This window comes from Sycon ciliatum, chromosome 4, assembly GCF_964019385.1.
Source record: "Sycon ciliatum chromosome 4, ocSycCili1.1, whole genome shotgun sequence".
Lineage (NCBI taxonomy): Eukaryota > Metazoa > Porifera > Calcarea > Leucosolenida > Sycettidae > Sycon > Sycon ciliatum.
In genome coordinates, this window is record NC_088646.1 from 38,344,960 (window position 1) to 38,365,556 (window position 20,597).

The 20,597-nt window shown below is 47.0% G+C and overlaps 1 protein-coding gene across 1 annotated transcript; it reads right to left on the reverse strand.

The window, feature by feature from the left end:
* Positions 1–346: 346 nt before the first annotated feature.
* On the reverse strand, positions 347–20,351 carry LOC135816049 (N-acetylneuraminate 9-O-acetyltransferase-like). Its single transcript, XM_065329410.1, has 19 exons — positions 20,177–20,351; positions 16,931–17,027; positions 16,457–16,601; positions 13,923–13,967; positions 12,579–12,638; positions 12,334–12,378; positions 11,729–11,777; positions 11,214–11,291; positions 10,204–10,255; positions 9,946–10,042; positions 6,077–6,207; positions 5,808–5,902; positions 3,889–4,181; positions 3,309–3,564; positions 2,773–2,858; positions 2,192–2,416; positions 1,919–2,002; positions 1,619–1,711; positions 347–1,215 (listed from the first exon to the last, which is right to left on the reverse strand). Exons 1-19 carry the CDS (start codon positions 20,307–20,309, stop codon positions 1,018–1,020), a joined length of 2,262 nt encoding a protein of 753 aa, XP_065185482.1. The 5' UTR covers positions 20,310–20,351; the 3' UTR covers positions 347–1,017.
* Positions 20,352–20,597: the final 246 nt, after the last annotated feature.

The window sequence follows — 20,597 nt, forward strand, 5'->3', positions numbered from 1 at the left end:
TTTTTTCAGGCAATATTATAGCACACATTGCCATGAAGTCCACTCGCGCTTATAGTTACTATTCATCCCTTCCTCTCTCGGCATCTCTCTCAGTTTCTCTGTCTCCCTTTCTCTCTTTCCCTGTCTCCCTCCCTCTCCCTCTCAGTTTCTCTGTCTCTGTCTCTGTCTTTCCCTGTCTCCCTCTCTGTCTCCCTCCCCCCCCCCCCTCTATCTCTCTCTCTCTCTCTCTCTCTCTCTCTCTCTCTCTCTCTCTCTCTCTCTCTCTCTCTCTCTCTCTCTCTCTCAGTTGCTCATTTTAAAAGTAAACTTCAACGACCACATGATGGGACCAACGTACAGACGATAATAAGGCGATACTGTACCTTGTACAGCAGACATAATCAATGGGTAAACAATTACTAAAAAATACGCATGAATAACACATGGCTGGTACACAGCATCTCTCAGATCCTTAGCACATAATATGATTGTATGCAGGGTGGTGTTGTGTAACACCTGCAGGTGATTCCGTTGGTCCTGTGGGATGCGTTTTATGAGGACTTCGCCTGTACCAGACCAGCTAGATAATAGAGATTTGAAATCTCTCAACAATATAAATAAAATGATGCTGCATTGAAGTTTTCACATCAGTCTAATAGAAATAATTGCCTGTATATCAGTATCATGAGCTGCAGCTTGTTGCTGTGTGTAGAACTGTGGTACTAGTATGCATGCACAGTTGCGCTCAGTGAAATCTGGCTCAAAGTGCAAACCTGGCACCCTGGACCAATTCCGATTACATCATTGCATTTGTGGTATTTTGTGCATGTGCACATACAGCCGCACTCGTGCCCCTTATAGGGCGTCAAGGGCCGTGCAAGTCGAGGGCCCCAAAGATGCACTCTGGGTCAGATTTCACCAAGAGCGCCTGTACATGATTGTATCGTTTGTGCTGGCGCACTGAACTCTGTAGTAGCAACTAGTGACAACAAGGGAAGTTCATGTACACATGCAGACGTATGATCACAATACTGATTGTTAGCTCTGGGTGTCGTCTTTCTCTGGCGCTAGGCTATGCATTGCACTGACCAACATCTGTGTACACTCAGCTACAGTGTGTGATACCAATGCAAAGATAGTTGTTAGAACGCAGATGTTGAGGATTGGATTACCCTCAACCAGGACAAGCACTCTGCGGCCATCAGCCAGCAGGACGTGATACTGGGCTAAGAACAGCTGAAGAAAACAAGACAAGGGAAACAATGTCAATCACACAATAGAGAAATTCAGGTACACTATTCATAAATGTCATGATCTATTTTTGGAATAACACTGCTGAGTGCATGCATTCTTATCTCCGAGGAATCTGTTTTCGGCTAAGACAAAGGCTTCAGAAACAGTGCGGTTGGTTTTCTTCAAATCTTGTTTTATAATGTCGGTCAATCTGGTTGGTAGACATCTGCGTGGCTTTTTAATATATTCAGAGTTGAAGGCCATTTGCATGGCTTAGTATGACGACATACAATGTAATACTAATAGCTCTGATCATGGCCAGCTGCTGTCTAGTGAATCTGCCTCAGCCTACCAGCCCCCAGTGTTGTATTGAATAAAATTATGGGAATTGTTAATGCAGGCTTACCTCCAGTGAGTAGACTCCCACCCAGTCAAAGAACTGGCTGTAATGCTTGCGTAGTGGTTCCCACGTGTTGCGTACAAGAACAAATCCTACGAGCTGGAGCAAACAAGGAAACCGAGCAACAGAACTGGTTTTGCAATCACATGTTGAACAAAGTAAGGACAGTCATTTAAAGTCTTCATGCTTCCCTCGTGTAGCCGAGCCCCAACAACGGGAACCATCGGTTTGTATGTGTACTGGTATAATTATAATTATCATTATCTCCAGACAGGCGGATAACTTCAAAGTGCATGCGTTGCTTACCACGACTGGTGATGCGTACGTATGGACCGGATAACATGCTTTTCTACTAGTACAGCTCATTGCCATTAATCCGCAGTACAGGGCCTGTGCAAGAGGACAAGGCGAGACGAGCAGACAAGCAGACATATAGAAACAGATTGGCATGAGAACAACATTCGACGATTGTACAGCAAGGATGTAGGCGTTCAAATACCAGAGTTTAAAAGATTGCAGAATATGGTGGCATCGACCCACTAACAGAACCAAGTACATGTACTCAGAAACAATACTCACTATGATCAATGCAGACAGGAAGGTCATCACTGAAGCAGTCTTGCTGCCAGAGACAATCCATTTACTTCTATCAGGGAATCGATGCATGAACACTGCACACACAATCCCTGTGGGCACAGCTAGAATGTCCAGACTGAAACGAAACGTCCACTCTCGAAGTGAATGATTGTCATCCAGGAGTAGATATCGGAGGGGTGTGAACATAATAGCTGTGTTGAACGGACCCTGGGCAGTCATCAAGCAGTAAGACAGATCATAAAAGAGATGTTTGATTGCTGAGCTTGCTAGTACAGCAATGCCACGGTGTACAGTAAGTAGCACACGACGGTCAGCGATATTCATACTTTTAAAATTAAAAGACGTGCTATGCATTATCCTACCCATCAAGGTCACTGCACAGAATCTACCAAAGATAGGGATTTCTTTTAGTGATGTAACGAATGGTGTTTTCTTCGAACGAATATCCCCTCGGACCTACGGTCCTAGTACAGAACTTCGTACATCTGTACAACGGGCATAGGTGTATACAGCTTAATTTTGTCAAACACTAACGCATTACACTCTTCACTATGAGCACTTACCGGTAGCATTCGATAAACGCCGAGGACCATTGCAAGACACACTGCTTTGATCACCTGCATCCAAGGAGAGGTATCCTGATTCCATGCTTCCCATCAGGGACAGGCAGACGAGAAACAGACAGACCGGAAGGGAGAGTCTGTGTTTGTTTTAACCCTAAAGGAGTTCTTTAACTCCCGATGGGAACAAAGAATTTCATGCGGAGACTTAAGTCGCGCACTAGGCTAGCCTCCAGAAACATTAGATATGGCCAAAATAAGTGCTTGGAAAAGGTTGTAGAACGTACGGGAGGAGGTTAAGTAGATGTGTGTCGTATTGCCAGCCTGTGTGGTCAGTGATCACAATATTGCACACCTGAGAATCTTAAACAAATACCCAGTTTGAGTGAGACCCAGTCAGAGTGAGTTTTCGGCATCGGCAAGAATGCCACCACTGGCACTAACCCTCAAGGATCAAGACACTTCTAAGATAGCAACACAGTACTTCCTTTATTACCATGATAATCACAGTTTGGAGCTTAACGTTAAGTTGTACTCACCAACTGGAGGTATGGCAGCAACCAGTAGTACTAGTAAGTAGCATGCTGAGATCAGTGGTACAAAATAGTAGTGAAGATACGGTACATCCATAGTCAAGCACAGTAGAACGGTGTAGAGATTTAGACGGAACAGGACCTCAGCTACACGAGACCAACTGCTTGCTCCACGCTTCAAACTATACGTGTAATGTCCATAGGCACTTAGGAAGATGTAGACTGCTACAATCAGTCGCGCTACGAAGTACAGACCAAGAACCTGCAAGAAAACAAACACATCACCACGCAAAAGGAGGAAGCTAAGTGGCTTGCTAAACCAGCGGTCATTTTGATTCTTCCTTGACGGTTTTAGACAATACAGAGTAAATTTTGATGTTTCACCGTAGATCTGGGACATCCACCCCCATGATAAGTATCCATTTGAATTTGGAGAATCCTTGAATAAAGTACGAATGGATTTCAGATCAAAGCATCTAGCTGTTTGAAGAAGTTGTGTATTGCTTCAGTATAACTACCATACTGGAAGTTCAAGAGAATGAGCTACTATTTCAGTATAGAATATTATCTCGCAGGCAGCTCTGACCTGGATCCCATCCGTGTAATGATACACCAGCAATACTAGCTGCATCCATCCTCGTGTTTCACAGGTTTGCTGACGGTTTAGAACAGACGCATCTTTGACTGGTTGGTACGTCACAAAGCCAAGAATTCCCAAAATTGCCAATGGAACGGCAAATGATGTCCAGCTGAATTGCTTCTCCCCTTTTGTCAATAGTGGTGTCCTGCCGGCCAGGTAGCTGTAGAGAAGCACTATTCCAAGCAATGTGATGCACTGGCATATGGCTGACAGTGGTGAAACACCAGCCGGGAGATGACCTGAGTATAACATGGAAAAGAATGGAGAAGAAAGAACAGGTTCTTACCGAACATTGTTCCCACAGACAATCAAGTACAGTGCGTATCGGTTATAGCGTGATCGTGTAAAAGAATATACTGCCTACAAGAATGAACTCTCATGTTTTCATAATCATAACATGGATTTCATGTGCACATTTATTCTTACAAGCAATTTTATCGTACAGTAGCATATATCGTTCCTAAGAATGGACTTTGTGTAGCGAAATATGCCAGATCAGTACAAAGTATATCGCCTGTAGTAATAACATCCGTCCAAAGCAGTTCTGATCTGACTCGCGTTGGGTCCTAGTGCTGCAGGTTCAACTATTGTGGTCATGTAACTCATGTTGCATAGCCACATGGTAAGCCTATGTGACTATGACCAGCCGCATGCACAGCAGCACTACCTTGTATGTACGATGATCTTCCTGCCTCTGCGCACATGCACATGATATGTCACACTTGATTTATCGTGTGTAAGAAATATCGGAAATAAGAATAGAAAGTCGTTTTTCAAACACCCACGCTATAACCGATACCTACTGTACTAGTAAGTTACGTGCGGTATACACATACACATTGCACACATACACATTGCACACATACACATTGCACACATACACATTGCACACATACACATTGCACACATACACATACACATTGCACACATACACATTGCACACATACACATTGCACACATACACATTGCACACATACACATTGCACACATACACATTGCACACATACACATTGCACACATACACATTGCACACATACACATTGCACACATACACATTGCACACATACACATTGCACACATACACATTGCACACATACACATTGCACACATACACATTGCACACATACACATTGCACACATACACATTGCACACATACACATTGCACACATACACATTGCACACATACACATACACATTGCACACATACACATTGCACACATACACATACACATTGCACACATACACATTGCACACATACACATTGCACACATACACATACACATTGCACACATACACATACACATTGCACACATACACATTGCACACATACACATTGCACACATACACATTGCACACATACACATTGCACACATACACATTGCACACATACACATTGCACACATACACATTGCACACATACACATTGCACACATACACATTGCACACATACACATTGCACACATACACATTGCACACATACACATTGCACACATACACATTGCACACATACACATTGCACACATACACATTGCACACATACACATTGCACACATACACATTGCACACATACACATTGCACACATACACATTGCACACATACACATTGCACACATACACATTGCACACATACACATTGCACACATACACATTGCACACATACACATACACATTGCACACATACACATTGCACACATACACATACACATTGCACACATACACATACACATTGCACACATACACATTGCACACATACACATACACATTGCACACATACACATACACATTGCACACATACACATTGCACACATACACATTGCACACATACGCACACATACGCACACATGCACCCCCTCCCCAAACTTACCGCTCTTACTCGTTGGTGTCGTGTTGCTGCTGGTCGGCTGTGAAATTGATCTTGCTAATGCCTGCCACAGCTGCTCAGCGGTCCAGTATACCGCACTGTATGGGCAATAATGTCATACAACCAGAAAAAACATTTAAAAAAGGATAAAACAGGTGAAAGGAAAGCACTGCTATATGCAAGGTTCGTGCGGATCATTTCACATCACCACAGGTGTTAACGACTTCTTCCATCTGAATCTTGTAGCATGACACTCAAGCACAAGAGCTTACCCGATTATACAGAAGACTAGAAGCATCACTTGCACAGTAGTCAGTTTGAGGGACCAGGGCTGGCAGCACAGGTGAGGGGTTGCTGGTGGAATGCCAGAGTTGCAATAGATGTTCATGATCGCCTGGGTGATCTGAGTATAGGGTCAGCAACAACAAAACGCCTGGGTGATCTGAGTACAGGCCGGTCAGCAACAACAAAACACGGAGAGGCCACATCATTGACTTCTTTTCTTGATCATGATCAACCATAGCATGTCGGGGAACAGAATTCAGCAACTCCTCCTCGACATTGCCGGGAAGGAACACATCACCAGCAAGGAGAAGGCTGACTGCTTTGGTCACTTCTTTGCTGGCAAGTGCAGCCTGGGTGACAGGGACCTACACCGCGCCTCCCTTGGAACCCCAGCGCCTGCTCACCACATCCACCACTCACCCACGTCCAATTTCCGCATCGAGAATGTTCACCACCTCCTGCGCCGTCTCGACGAGTCAAAAGCCACGGGGCTGGACAGCCCCCCCCCCCCCCGCAAGGCAGTCCCACAAGGCAGCATTCTGGGGCCTACCATGTTCCTCGTCTACATTAACGATGTATCAACATGCCTTGCTGGGAACACGCAGCTGGAAGCCTATGCTAACGATACGACATTGTACACTCTTCTCCGTAACGACCTCCCCACTGCTGCTGCCTTGCTTCAGGACACCGCCAATCGTCTGTCAGACTGGGGCAAGGAATGGCGTGTAGCGTTTGAGCCGTCGAAATCCCAGGCTATGACAGTCACGCTGCAAAGAGTGCAGCTAGCCTTGCCCCCTCTCCTCTTTGGAGGCAACCCTGTGCCAGAGTCATCCACAATAAAGCTCTTGGGGGTGACTTTTGATACGAAGCTGTCTTTCGCAGAGCACATCCGCGCAGTGTCCATACGTGGCAAACAGCGCCTGGGCCTCCTGCGGCGAGCTGCACCCTATCTCTCCCGAGAAGGCCGCCTCGCAGTGTACGAGGGGTTTGTACGGCCCGTTTTGGAGTATGCTCCGCTCGTCTGGATGGGAGCTGCTCCCTCCCATCTTGCACGCCTAGACAGCATCCGACGCCGTGCATTGCGCACCATTGGTCTCGGGACAGAGCTCCTCAGCCTACAGCTATATGTTGCTGCACTAACATACACATACAAACTATACTTCCTCACCGGTCCGACTCAATTGCTAGCAAACCTCCCACTGAGGCTGGAGCCCCGTGACGCCACTCCCACTCGAAACGATCTCCGCACGGCCACCGGCCACAGTTACCAGCTAAGAAATCCCCTACCGCGTCAAGCACCATACACCATTCTCCGCAGTTTCCCGTATTGTGCAATCCAGCTGTGGAATTCCTTGCCGCCAGCTTTTCTAGACTCCGCCACAACTCGCACAAATATTCACAAGTTTAAATGCAGCGTCAACAAATACCTCCGCCGACAGGATTGGCGATGGTCCACGGACATTCTGCCTGTCGACCCACCTACATTCTAGTGCCCCGTCAACGACTCCCATTGCTACTATGCTACGCTGCACACTAGCTGCTGTTAACCCTTGCTTTCTTTTTAGTTTGCTGACCCTTACAGCTCTATCTTTTGTTTTTGGTGCGTGTTTCTGGCCGTGATGCCGAGACCTCAGGTCGGCAGAGCCATCAATGCCCCACCATCACTGCTGCGTCTCGGTGCAGCCCCTACTCATTGTCACGTTAGTCCTTGTCTCAGTACCATTGTCTTTCATTATTATAAATTTTACGAGTTGGGTATGTGAACATAGTAAAAAAGAAAGAAAACAATTCTGCATACCAGAGTACAGTATGGTTCAGTGAGATTGCATTGCTGGTCGGGGTGGAGGCACCTGCATTTACTACAAGTCCACACTGCCTGTCAAGAGCCATCCAGACTGTCGAAGTCGAAATACCACTCATCTCTTCATTTGTGTCTACAGACGTCAGGACGAGCACTTGGAGTACTGGACTCGACTTGAGGAAACGGTGCACAAAGCAGCTATATACAGCACTGCACTCACAGTCGTTGGTGACTTCAATGTAAACGCAGATCCCACTTCCCCAAGCCCACAACTACACCACCTGTATGATCTCGGCCGAGTGCTTGGTCTCGAAAACGCGATTAAAACAGCTACCCTAGTCACCCCACAGACGCCGCTGGGCTCTGTCCTGGACCTGGTTATCACTGGGCTCTGTCCTGGACCTGGTTCTCACTGACCCAGACATCCTGCAAACGTACTCAGTAGAGGAGTGTACTATGAGCGATCATTTCGCCAAGACTGCCAGCATTGCAGTGACTTTGGTTCACCGAAGAGAGGCTCAGGTGTACCAAGGTCGATTGGTCAACACCATCGACATTGAGCCTTTTTTGCGAAGACATTGCAAATGCAGACCTTGGCCTGTTCCCCACGACTTCTTGTGTAGTTAAGATGTGGAAAGCTTGGCACTCCAAAATCATGGCTGTTGTTGACAGGTATGCCCCATATGCAGTGCACTGCAAAGAAAGCTAACCCCTGCCTACCTTGATAGAGAACTATATCCACTGCAATACCGCAAGAATAGGCTTCATCGACAGTGGCTTAAAAACAAGGATAGCAGCCACCTCTATTCTGCTTTCTCGGACGTGCTCGTGCAGATGCTAGAAATGCCTTTTGGAAGAAACGTAACCAGTTCGCCACAGAGTCGGACCCAATGTGCTGAAAATAGTAACCATCCCCGCCAGCTGTGGCATATCATCAACACCGTCACCTCATGCACGGATTCGTAGACAGGTCGAGCCAATGTGCGATGTAGAGGATGTTGCCTCAGCCTTTCATAATGTGGTGATCGATGATGAACGACCTCTAGTGCTCCCCATGCCACAAGGCCCATTACAAATGAACAGATTATCAGCCTTCAAGTGTGTGCACACCAGCCTTGTTCAGTGACTGCTTAAAAGCATCAATGGAACCAAGGCAACAGGCAGTGACGGCATCCCAGGGGTGCTTCTGAAGTGCAGTGCCGACATTGTCACACCGTCAATTGCTGCTCTATTCAATGCCTCACTGTCCTGAGGTACAGTACCATCTGCCTTCAAGCTTGCCCCTGTAACCCTACTCTTCAAATCTGGGGACCCCACAGTGCCTACCCACTTCCGTCCCGTCACGCTGCTTCCCATCCTCTTTAAGTTGTCAGAGAAGGCGGTGCAGAAGGAGCTCACATCACTTCTAAACCTCACCGGATTGTTACCTCCCACTCAGTTTGCCTTCCGCAGTGGTGGCATTCCACTGAGGATGCTGCAGTAACTCTGATCAGGAACCGTATCCTAACTGCCCGAGACAAATGAGTGTACATGGGCGTCTGCCTACTGGACATGTCCAAAGCTTTCGACAATGTTCAGCGCCATCAACTGATCACTTGAACTGCTCCTTGATCTGTTCAATGTCGGAGTGGCAGGCATGGCCTTGCAGCGGTCCCTTAAATTGGCTTTCATACCTCTCAGACTGAAGACAGCGTGTCTGCATTGGTCAGTCCCTCGGTTCAATTACTAGCTGCACATGTGGAGTGCCACAGGGGTCACAACATATTGTGCTATCTTCATCAAGGTCAATTTGTATATAATTTGGATATAATTTATAACTTTCTCTTGGATCCCGTTTCCTCCTTCATTAGAATTTAATCACTCGCCAGATACACTTGATCTCAATCACTGTTGCCAAAGTGTCATTGTTGCTGTTGCTCATAAATTGTCCTCAATGTTACTCTTTGCTGCACAATGTGTGATGTATACAGCATGGACATTTCTCCTCTCCCGCAGGTTACTTGATTGCAAACAAAAAACAAACCTGGAATGACTGCACACGTGCTGGATGCTTACCGTGTCATAGTCTGCATCACCATAGTGAACATCACCGTGTACTAATCTTACACGGCGTGGGTCCAGCAAATACATGTCATCAGCCTGGTAACGTGACCTACATGTACATGTAGGGGAGAGACGAAGCAGAACATCATCAGTACCCGTTGTCCAGCAGCCAGGATGTTAGAACATGCAGGTGACTGAAGATGAAAGGTGTTATAAACAATTATGAAAGCATGTTTACCCGTGACTAGCACATGCTGCTTACTTACTTACCAGATATCAGATACCTGTTTGATCTGCTGAGCGTTGTCATTTGCATTCAGAGCTACATAACAACACAGACAGACGGATAAATGTCATGCACTAACTTGATTCTCCACACAGACACTCACAACCAAACCGCACAAAAAGTCAAAAACACCCTCTGCCCCATCCTCGTGATTGAGCACACGGCTTTAGAGGTGTTGCGTACACTGCATACCCACCATGCCATTGAGAACAGTGACCGTAAGGAGCGTCGGCAGAGGAAACTAGGGACCGGCGGGTTCTGCTCGAAAAGCAGTGAAATTGGCAGAACCATACAAACCTTATGGCGGGCAATTCCTCGAATTCTGCTCCATTTCGTTATCCACATACCAAACATGCATGAAACTTACCATAAAAAGTACCGAATTCTGCCAATTTTTCTGCCGGCAGAATCCGCTGGACCCTAGAGGAACCTAGAAAGTGTTTTGGAAAAGCTCAGTGTTGTTGAAGCGGAGATAGCCTCCAGGAAAAGTGAGTTTTCCGCCATGGATGGCAGTGTGAGGAAGGGGAAAACCCAGTCGCCCAGAAAAAACCCGTACGACCTCACACCGTAGCATCCGCAGGCAGCTTGCAACAGAACCGGACGTCAACAGCACAGAGTCCGTACCGGTACGCAATGCAGAGTACGCAATGTAGTGTCAGTTTCGAACCGTCAGTCTGCCACTTTCTTTCTGTTAGTGCTCTTTATACTTCTTTTTATTTGCTGAGAGTGTCTTGAATGAATATGGAGAAGGAAGACACTATGCTATTCTCCACTGCATTCCACTCCTATTCATCAAATCCACTGCATTCCACTATACTTTACTCCACCGTCCACCGCACTAATATGGACTATCGACATTGACATGGTACACTACAAACCCGGATGGAGCTAGTAAGCGCTGGGGAGGTTATGTACTCTTAATGATACCTACTGGATGTTGTTTCGCAAGACAAACACATGAGTACCTGGCACTTCTCCTGCATCACAGACTTACGGTTCTTGATCCAAATTAGCTTCGTGCCGGATGATTGAACAATCGATGAAACGACCGGGAGAGTCGATTTCAAGATCCCTGGTAACAAGAAAAGAGAAGCAGAAAAGGCTGTCTACTAACATACCAATGGCTGCATTACAGTACAGTACAATCAGCACAAGATCATCTAGCCTGGGAATGCCTGGTACATTCTAGTATCTGTTACCAGTCCTTACTCCATTGTGAGAGACCATAGCATTGCATAGTGCGTACGTTTCTGGCTTTCAGGCCACACATCATGTGCGTGTTGCAGATAGCTTTAGTCTGGCTTATCAATTCCTATGCAGTACCAGATGACAAGTCCAACAGCACATTGCACAACTTTAGGGTTGGTAGCTGGGACATACACTCAGTGGCAGGTCATCATGCAGACATGCACTGCAACCAATACAGAACACCCAATACATATACAGTGGAACTATATCACATGCATTTAAGGAACTGGAGAGTGATGACAGAGTTGATACTGTACCTACTGATATATTTCTGCATGTCGGCAAGAGATGGGTCAGCGTTCCCCTTCCACTAGTAGCACACAGGTAAGACAAGCATGGGAAAGAGCAAGTTGATATGGTCAGTCGGCTGCCACGGACAAAGGCATCTTACACAGTCAGTGCAGTCAAATTCCGTCAGAACCCTTGCTCTATATCACTACAAGATGCTAGCTGACAGGAGACCTCAGGAAGGCAGAAATACCAAGATCCACAATATTACGCGGTGATAGAAATGACTGCTCACATTCACATGTTCACACATCACTATATACAAGAATAGGACGGTCTCATATAATTACTAGCATTTGTGCACTACAATAGCACAAAGAGCACATCCATCATTCATACGCACGCAGACTGGCTAGCAGCTGCAGTTCATTCTCTTTCAACATTGTTTAAAAGCAATGTTGAAAGAGATGTACAGTAACACAGGCCCCAGGAGGTGCATTGTTCATTCTTCTGCTTCAAAGTCTGGTTTAGTAGATGCGCATGTTGTCCCGCATGTCAAGCCAGGTTCTGATAGCAAGTATGAATTGACAATGGCAGCCGGCACACCAAATGAAACAATCATGATCAGTTTGCCTTACCAGACCAGCACTAATGACGATCAAATCTGACTTCTGGGATGCTTCCTACCATAGTACATAAGAGAACACAGTAAGATTATAATCAACTGAAATGATACTGCTTCTCAAGAGTGTTGAAACGTGGCACGTGTTTGCTTTCTAGGAGTTGAGCAATAGTCACTTCAAGACGAATACAATATAGCCACTGGCATAGTTGTGTCTTACTCAATAGATGCAATCCATAGATACAATGCACACTTACTTACATCAAAATCTTTCATCGCGTTTGCCCATTTCGGATAGACAAAGGGTAAATACGTGAAGTGCTACGGAGAACAAGTACACATGAACAGAAGAGAGGTGCCGTTTAGAATGATTCAAAGAGTTAACTTGTCAAGACTCAACAAATGCACCAAAACCTTGATTCTAACTGGTTCTGACTAAGAGGACCAAAAAACTAGCGTTTTAGTACACTCTGTTCCTGGCCATATTTCAGAGCTTCCCTCGCACATTGTCATCATTGCGTAGTCCAAACCTAGTTTTTAGCAGCACTACATGTTGCATGATGACCACTTATCGCGGCACACATCGTGGCGCGGCGTTCTACTGCCATCAACTACATACATAAACTGGTTAAAAATCTACTTCACCTTTTTGATATGAGCTACATGACTGTACTTACATAACATGACCGTGTCTTGAAGGTGATGAACTTTTTTTAATATCACAAAAGGCTGTTGTAGGCAGTTTAAGCCTAGTTCACATTCGACGGGTCGCGACGGGACGTGACGTAAGGATCGACGGGAAGAGACAGGACAGTCTGACGGCGTCCAATGTGAGCACCAGGAACGGGAACGCAACCGTACTGCCGTACAGATCGGGAAGCGACGGGAAGAGTTGGATCCGTTCAACTTTACATACCATAGACGGGCGTAGACGGGGACGCAAGCATACAAAATGGCCGCATTTTGAGTGTGAACAGGAGACGACGTCATGCGCCGACTACTCCCGATTCGTACTTGGAGATTTTTACCACTTCCAACACTGCGCTTCCCATGAGAACTCGCAGAATGGCTAACACGACTTGAGTTGAATTTTAGGAAGATAAGGTCTGATGTCACTTATGGTATTTAGGGATAGTTCAGGAGCGTGACAGACAAACTGTTTTATCACTTCCTGGAGCGATTCTTTGAATGGCACACCTTTCGAAACTACTTTTTTGGTGTTCATGAAAACTGGTATTGTGAACTTGATTCCGCTTCATTCAAGGATAAATAATTGAAAGACCTCCGAAAAACAAGAAATTAGGTCCAAAAGTTACCCCGTCGAGGACAGTGCCTTATGACTCGCGCCGTTTGCTGTTCGCCGTTCGAACGACGCAACGACTGCAGCACGTTGTGTCGTACGAATCGTACAAGATTTTATAGCTCGCCCCAGCCTTCTTGACAGGCCCTTACGTCCCGTTCTGTCAGCGTTACGTCGAATGTGAACTAGGCTTTACAAGAAGAGACATAAACAAGGAGATGAGAAAAGCCAAGGGTTGGGCTCGACAGTGGCATCAGCCTCCACAAAGGAAAAATCCAAAATCCAAAAGCACAGCAGAAACTTACAAAACTGGATGGTATATCGGTGAAGTTGTATTCATGATTCCTACGCTGTAGGAAAGCAGAGAGCAACCAAAGCAGTGGCAACGGGCATGAATGGAACATACATGCAGTTTAGTGCAGTCAAGCAGTGCACAGAAAGGCTATGCTTGTAAATCACAGTTGTTTTGCTCTGTTGCATCTCAGGAGTGGAGATCGGCAATACAGTCAGACCTCACTTATCCGCTCCTCTTTTATCCGGATCCCTCGCCATCCGGAAGAAAATCGTTGGTTACCGATGTACAGCATATGTAATGCATATAATTATACAGAATGTGTGTTCGAGAGAGCTGAGACGCTCCCTTCCTACTTGAATCCCAATCGAACTCGCGCACTTCCACCGAAACTGGGTGACTGCGCCCTACTAGATGGGGATTTGTATGCAGAAAGTCACTAAAAGCGCCATTTCGTTCTTATAAAAGCACGGATGACCGCGATTGGCCCATATGTTGTAGTCTTTTGGACGCTGAGTCGACTGGTTTTGGTCCGAAAAGGCTGCGATGCAGCGTTCCTCCTTTATTCCCAATCGAACATGGTTGAACAAGCGGTCACGTGCTCCTGGGTGCCCAAATCACCTGGTCACCACGCCAGCAGGCGAGAACTTTCACACCAAGGTTCAACTCGAGTTCAACTCGAGTGACAGGACTGCACCCAAAAAAGGTCAAACAGGCTAGTAAGTAGGCACGGTGACCAGGTGACTGGTGTACGCAGGAGCACGTGACCGCTTGTTCAATCCTGTTCAATTGGGAATAAAGAAGGAACGCTGCATCGCAGCTTTTTCGGACCAAAACCAGTCGACTCAGCGTCCAAAAGACTACAACATATGGGCCAATCGCGGTCATCCGTGCTTTTATAAGAACGAAATGGCGCTTTTAGTGACAATTTGCATACAAATCCCCATCTCGTAGGGCGCAGTCACCCAGTTTCGGTGGAAGTGCGCGAGTTTGATTGGGATTAAAGTAGGAAGGGAGCGTCTCAGCTTCCTCGGACCACGACCATTCGACTCAGCACCCCGAAGACTACAACTGGTGAAATTTTGATTTTTGCCTTAACTTCCCCTTTAAGCGAGGTCTGACTGTATCGAGAAAACTTAGCGTCTTCCAAACAACAGTTCATGTGGCTCTTTACTCCTCTGTGCGTATGTGTGAACTAGGGGGGTGCAATTGATCAGCAATTGATCGAAAACTGGGAATGTGTGGTCCTTACTTTCTTTCCTTTCTGTTCCTACTTTATCATGTATGCTGTCTTTATTTATAAGAAATGCGAAGTGCCCCACACACACACAATGAACCACTGCAATCTGAAAAGCCAGCCGGGTCATACTTGAGGGCCTGGCCTGACCACTTTTCGCCTCAAGTCATCCTACTTAATTGATCCTGAACAAAGCCTGCCACTGTGAAATACATTATTTAAAGGTCTTGGTGTGTTTTTGTTCTTGGGTCTTGGGCTGGGTCCTGAATTCTAGTCTGATCAATATAAACCTACTTCTACAAGTGTGTACGCTATCCTTCAACAAACGCCTGCACCTTGTGTAAAGACACACTGTAGAACAGCGTGCCACAGTCTGGACAGTTTGCCACACTCTGAAGAGCAACATGCACTAACAACTGGTGCAAAGAACAACGCCGGTGCAGACTGTACAAAGCAATGTTTCAGGAGCGAGTGTAGTGTTGTATGGTGTAGTGTTGTTGTGAGAGCTGTGTGTTTGCCAGAATAGTTGTTTCTTATTTGTCGAGGTCATTTGGTGGCAGTTTTATATCTGTCTTACCGAGATACAAGGTTCCAACTGGTTATGATCTGCAGCCTGCTCCGTTTGAACTACAACCACTAGGAGCACAGAACCTGAAGGCCGGCGGTGTTTTTGAGTGCACATCGCACTATGACTCGAAACAAACTACGGGAACTATGTTTGTTGCGGAGGACTCATCAGTACGCATGCCGTCACCGGCTGTTGCATCATGAGCGAGAGTGCCTCCATTGAACTGGGTCTGTTATCGCTGCCAGAAACCACTGTGAATGCCGCCACGACGAAGGAGACACCCTCACTTCCGGCTTTGCGTTGGCCCATCACGATACAGATGGCCGATGATCACCGTCCAAGGCAACAGTCAGCACGCCGGGTGGCACCGGCCCTAATGCCTAGTCTCCGGGACCAAATTGAGCCATGGCTGAGACAAGGAGTGGTGGAGATGGTCGAAGAAATCCTGCCAGGCGGTTATGTCTCTCCTTTGGTGGCAGTGCCAAAGCCAGATAAGTCGATGTGCTGGTGTGTGGATTTGCTGTGTAAATCAAGCAGTCACGCGACCAGGAGTACAGCTACCAACTACAGACGACCTTCGGTGTAGGGTATAGTTTAGTGGTGCGGTGCACTGTGGTATGGTATGGTGCTAAAACACTACTTGAAGTGTAGACAACACATTACTAGTATAGGTACTATGAACACGATGACAGGAAGAATGAATGTTCCTACAAGCAAGTTATTCTTAACTATTACACTGTACCTTCAATGCGGTCCCTTTAGTTGAAATATACACAGGATGATCTGGGGCAGTCTTCACATAATCAACAGTCTTAGAAAACACAGTCCGCATTTGGGAACTTCCCATGAACTGAACTCGAGAATTACGAAAACATTCCGCTGCCATCCTACAAGGAAAAGAAGGAGAGTAAAGCGCACCACAGTAAGTTGTTTCTGATCTGCATGACCGCGGTGTGTGCATGAATGCAGTCTGCATGGCCATGGTGTGTTATCATACGCTGAGCACTGCAAGCTGAGCCTGGAGAGTACAAAACATCTATCCCCCCCACCCCCACACCCACACACCCACGCATGCATGTTTGCCCATCGCAAGAGTGCAGCTCTAACATTACTTAGTAGACGTCATGCGAAAGTGATAACAGATTTACAATACACTCATATGTAACAATCCTTCTCAACGCAGGCTGGCCCACTGCAGCACCATTAGCTAACTCACAGTGAGGAGTAGTGTCTGGGAGAGCAGCTGAGTCTCTTGAGTCCACCTGCTCCATGTTGCGTATAGCCATTCACAACACCACTGCACTCGGCCTTTTCTGCACCAAACAAGGTCGAACATACCATGAGCTGAGGTGCACAGCCAGTGCACCAGTATACCCTGCACTCATCTCGAGCACACCTTCACAGGCATGCATTCCCATGTGTTTGACTGATCCCACCTTATTCTGCACAGGAATAGTGAGGTCAAGCTAGATGGTACTAAAATACGCGGAGACGGGATCATCATCAATTGCATATTGTCTATAAAAAATTATAGCAAAGACCAAGTTGTTTAGTAACTGGTGGTGTTGAAAGGAAAAGGAAATACATGTATAGATACACTTCCAAGTTGGAAGGCTGTCGGTTAGCGCTACGGAGATGTGTTGAAACTAGGTGTCAGGACGTCGAATGTCTCAGTACTTGGTCAGTTGTGTGCCTAGTTGTTGCACTTTCTGACTGTATATAGTATCTGGTTACAGCGACGGAGAGTTACTCTCAACTCGTATCTATACATGTATTTCCTTTTCCTTTCTACATTTATTATTGGCTCAACATCCGAGTTTCAAACTGGTGGTGTTAGTGGCCATTATAGCGTAACTTGTAGTTTCTTGGCCCTGTTTTCTTTACCAAAATAGAAGCAAGAAATAAGTGACAGACTGCAGCTGTACTCGCAAAAGTCTGCAAGATGCAGCAATATGACCACCTTAGATAACCGACAATTTTCCTTCCAAGACGAACCAGTCCACAAAGCAAATATTGTCAGCAAAGGAGACATTTGGGTGACCTCGTTTCCCTTCCCATCTGTTATTGCTATGATAGACAAGTGCACGTCATGGTGGACGCACGGGTGCCGGAAGTACGTGAACATGCACCGCATATTTCCCGGAGTATAAGCCGCACTTTAAACACTCATAATTCACCCAAAAAGGTCGGTGCGGCTTACACCACGATGGTCAAATGAACAGTGATATACAGGATAGATGCCCCCAATGCCCGGGTAGATGTCCCCAATGCCCGGGGTAGATGTCCCCACTGCCCAGGTTGATGTCCCCAATGCCCAGGTTGATGTCCCCAATGCCCAGGTTGATGTTCCCAATGCCCGGGGTAGATGTCCCCAATGCCAGGGGAGATGTCCCCACTGCCCAGGGTGGATGTCCCCAATGCCCAGGTTGATGTCCCCAGTGCCCAGGTTGATGTCCCCAATGCCCAGGGTGGATGTCCCCAATGCCCAGGTTGATGTCCCCAATGCCCGGGGTAGATGTCCCCAATGCCCAGGGTAGATGTCTGTATTTCATGTCAAAAACCCGGGTGCAGTTTATACTCTGGAAAAGACGGTCATCTTGGACAACAGCTGTAGCTGCAACTCCGAATCCCAAGACACTACTTCAGGAAGTATTACTACTGTGCTTCTACATACATCCTCAGTCTATTCAGTACTCCACAATGCGTTCTTGGCCGACTCAGTCCACTTGCACATTATGATCATAGCGAGGAGATTTCGGTTGAGATTTTGATATGGTCCTAATGCACGCCAGTGGCGGGTTTAGGGGGGGGGGGGGGCGCGGGGGGCGCGCCCCCCCCCCCCTCAAAAATTTCGACCTAGGTTTCGAAAAATAAAAGACAGGGCGCGCCCGGTCTAGCTAGACTAGGCTTTGGGCGCGCGCGGCCTGAAACGATTGTCCAAAAGCGGTTGCACGGTACGGTGCTCGAGCTGGTGTTGATTGTACACACTACAGACTAGTACAGTACAGTCTACAGTCTGTACAGAGTAGAGTCTACGTACAGTGAGCATGCACGGGGGGGGGGGGGGGGGGGGTCCGGCTACAGAAACACGGTGACCTGACTGTGTACTGTTGTACAGTGTGATCCCTACTGGGACGCGCTCGACGCGTCTTCAACAGTACAAACATCGAAGAAAAGTCTTCGATCGAGTCAACCAAAACACGATTCGAATGCCGAGGGCTCAGGCGATCATCCGTTGACCTCGTTTCCCTTCCCATCTGTTATTGCTATGATAGACAAGTGCACGTCATGGTGGACGCACGGGTGCCGGAAGTACGTGAACATGCACCGCATATTTCCCGGAGTATAAGCCGCACTTTAAACACTCATAATTCACCCAAAAAGGTCGGTGCGGCTTACACCACGATGGTCAAATGAACAGTGATATACAGGATAGATGCCCCCAATGCCCGGGTAGATGTCCCCAATGCCCGGGGTAGATGTCCCCACTGCCCAGGTTGATGTCCCCAATGCCCAGGTTGATGTCCCCAATGCCCAGGTTGATGTTCCCAATGCCCGGGGTAGATGTCCCCAATGCCAGGGGAGATGTCCCCACTGCCCAGGGTGGATGTCCCCAATGCCCAGGTTGATGTCCCCAGTGCCCAGGTTGATGTCCCCAATGCCCAGGGTGGATGTCCCCAATGCCCAGGTTGATGTCCCCAATGCCCGGGGTAGATGTCCCCAATGCCCAGGGTAGATGTCTGTATTTCATGTCAAAAAACCCGGGTGCAGTTTATACTCTGGAAAAGACGGTCATCTTGGACAACAGCTGTAGCTGCAACTCCGAATCCCAAGACACTACTTCAGGAAGTATTACTACTGTGCTTCTTCATACATCCTCAGTCTATTCAGTACTCCACAATGCGTTCTTGGCCGACTCAGTCCACTTGCACATTATGATCATAGCGAGGAGATTTCGGTTGAGATTTTGATATGGTCCTAATGCACGCTGTACAGATGCACGAAGTTCTGTACTAGGGCCGTAGGTGTGTACATACCCAGTTGGGTGCTCATTGTGTGCTCTACATGCGCATTTGACCAATTTAGCCACCTTATCAATGGCAAACAATAATTGCTTTTCCAGCTTCGTCACTTTGGACAGAACTAGTGACTAGCTAGATCTTTCTCGGAAAATGTTTGAAATGCGCTCAGGGACCATTTCTTAGTGGAAATAGCAGTAAACACAATAGGGTCCTGCGTATTCAACAACCAACCGGGTCTACGGGATTTCGGGCATCGGTACAACGTGCATAAGGCTTATTGCAGACCCTCCAGACAGCTGCTCACTGCAACAGACCTACAACTTTCGTCTTTGTAGTCTGTGAGAACCACGATTGGACATCTCCATAGATACAATCAGCTGGCGTATGATAACAATTGTCAGTGTCGAGAGTGACAGTGTCATGCTGGTGCACTTCCTTACCTCTCTTCTTGTAGGCATTCAGCTGCTGTGCCATCCACACTGTGTACACGATGAACACACAAGCTACAACTTTCAATACCTTGACAGCCAGTCCATGTGGAATGCTCGCCAGTGGACGAAGCAGGTTGGCCATTCTTACTGTCCATCCACTGGCAAACTACAGAGATTAAACTGATCTGCAGTCTGTGTCTCCATTGCTCCAATGCAAAGCTCGAAAGTCGCAACCTCCCAAGTACGCGAGTATCCATCCAGGAAGCCCCATATTGACATAAAGCGTCAGCAACATGACAGGCATGTTGCCAGAGCCTGGACGGAGACGAGTAACGAAAATTGTTTAGCGAACCAGCTCATGTGAAGTTGTGATCAAGTAAGCTTGAAGCTGGCACAGCCTTGCCTTGGCTTGAGTAGCTAGCTCGAGTGC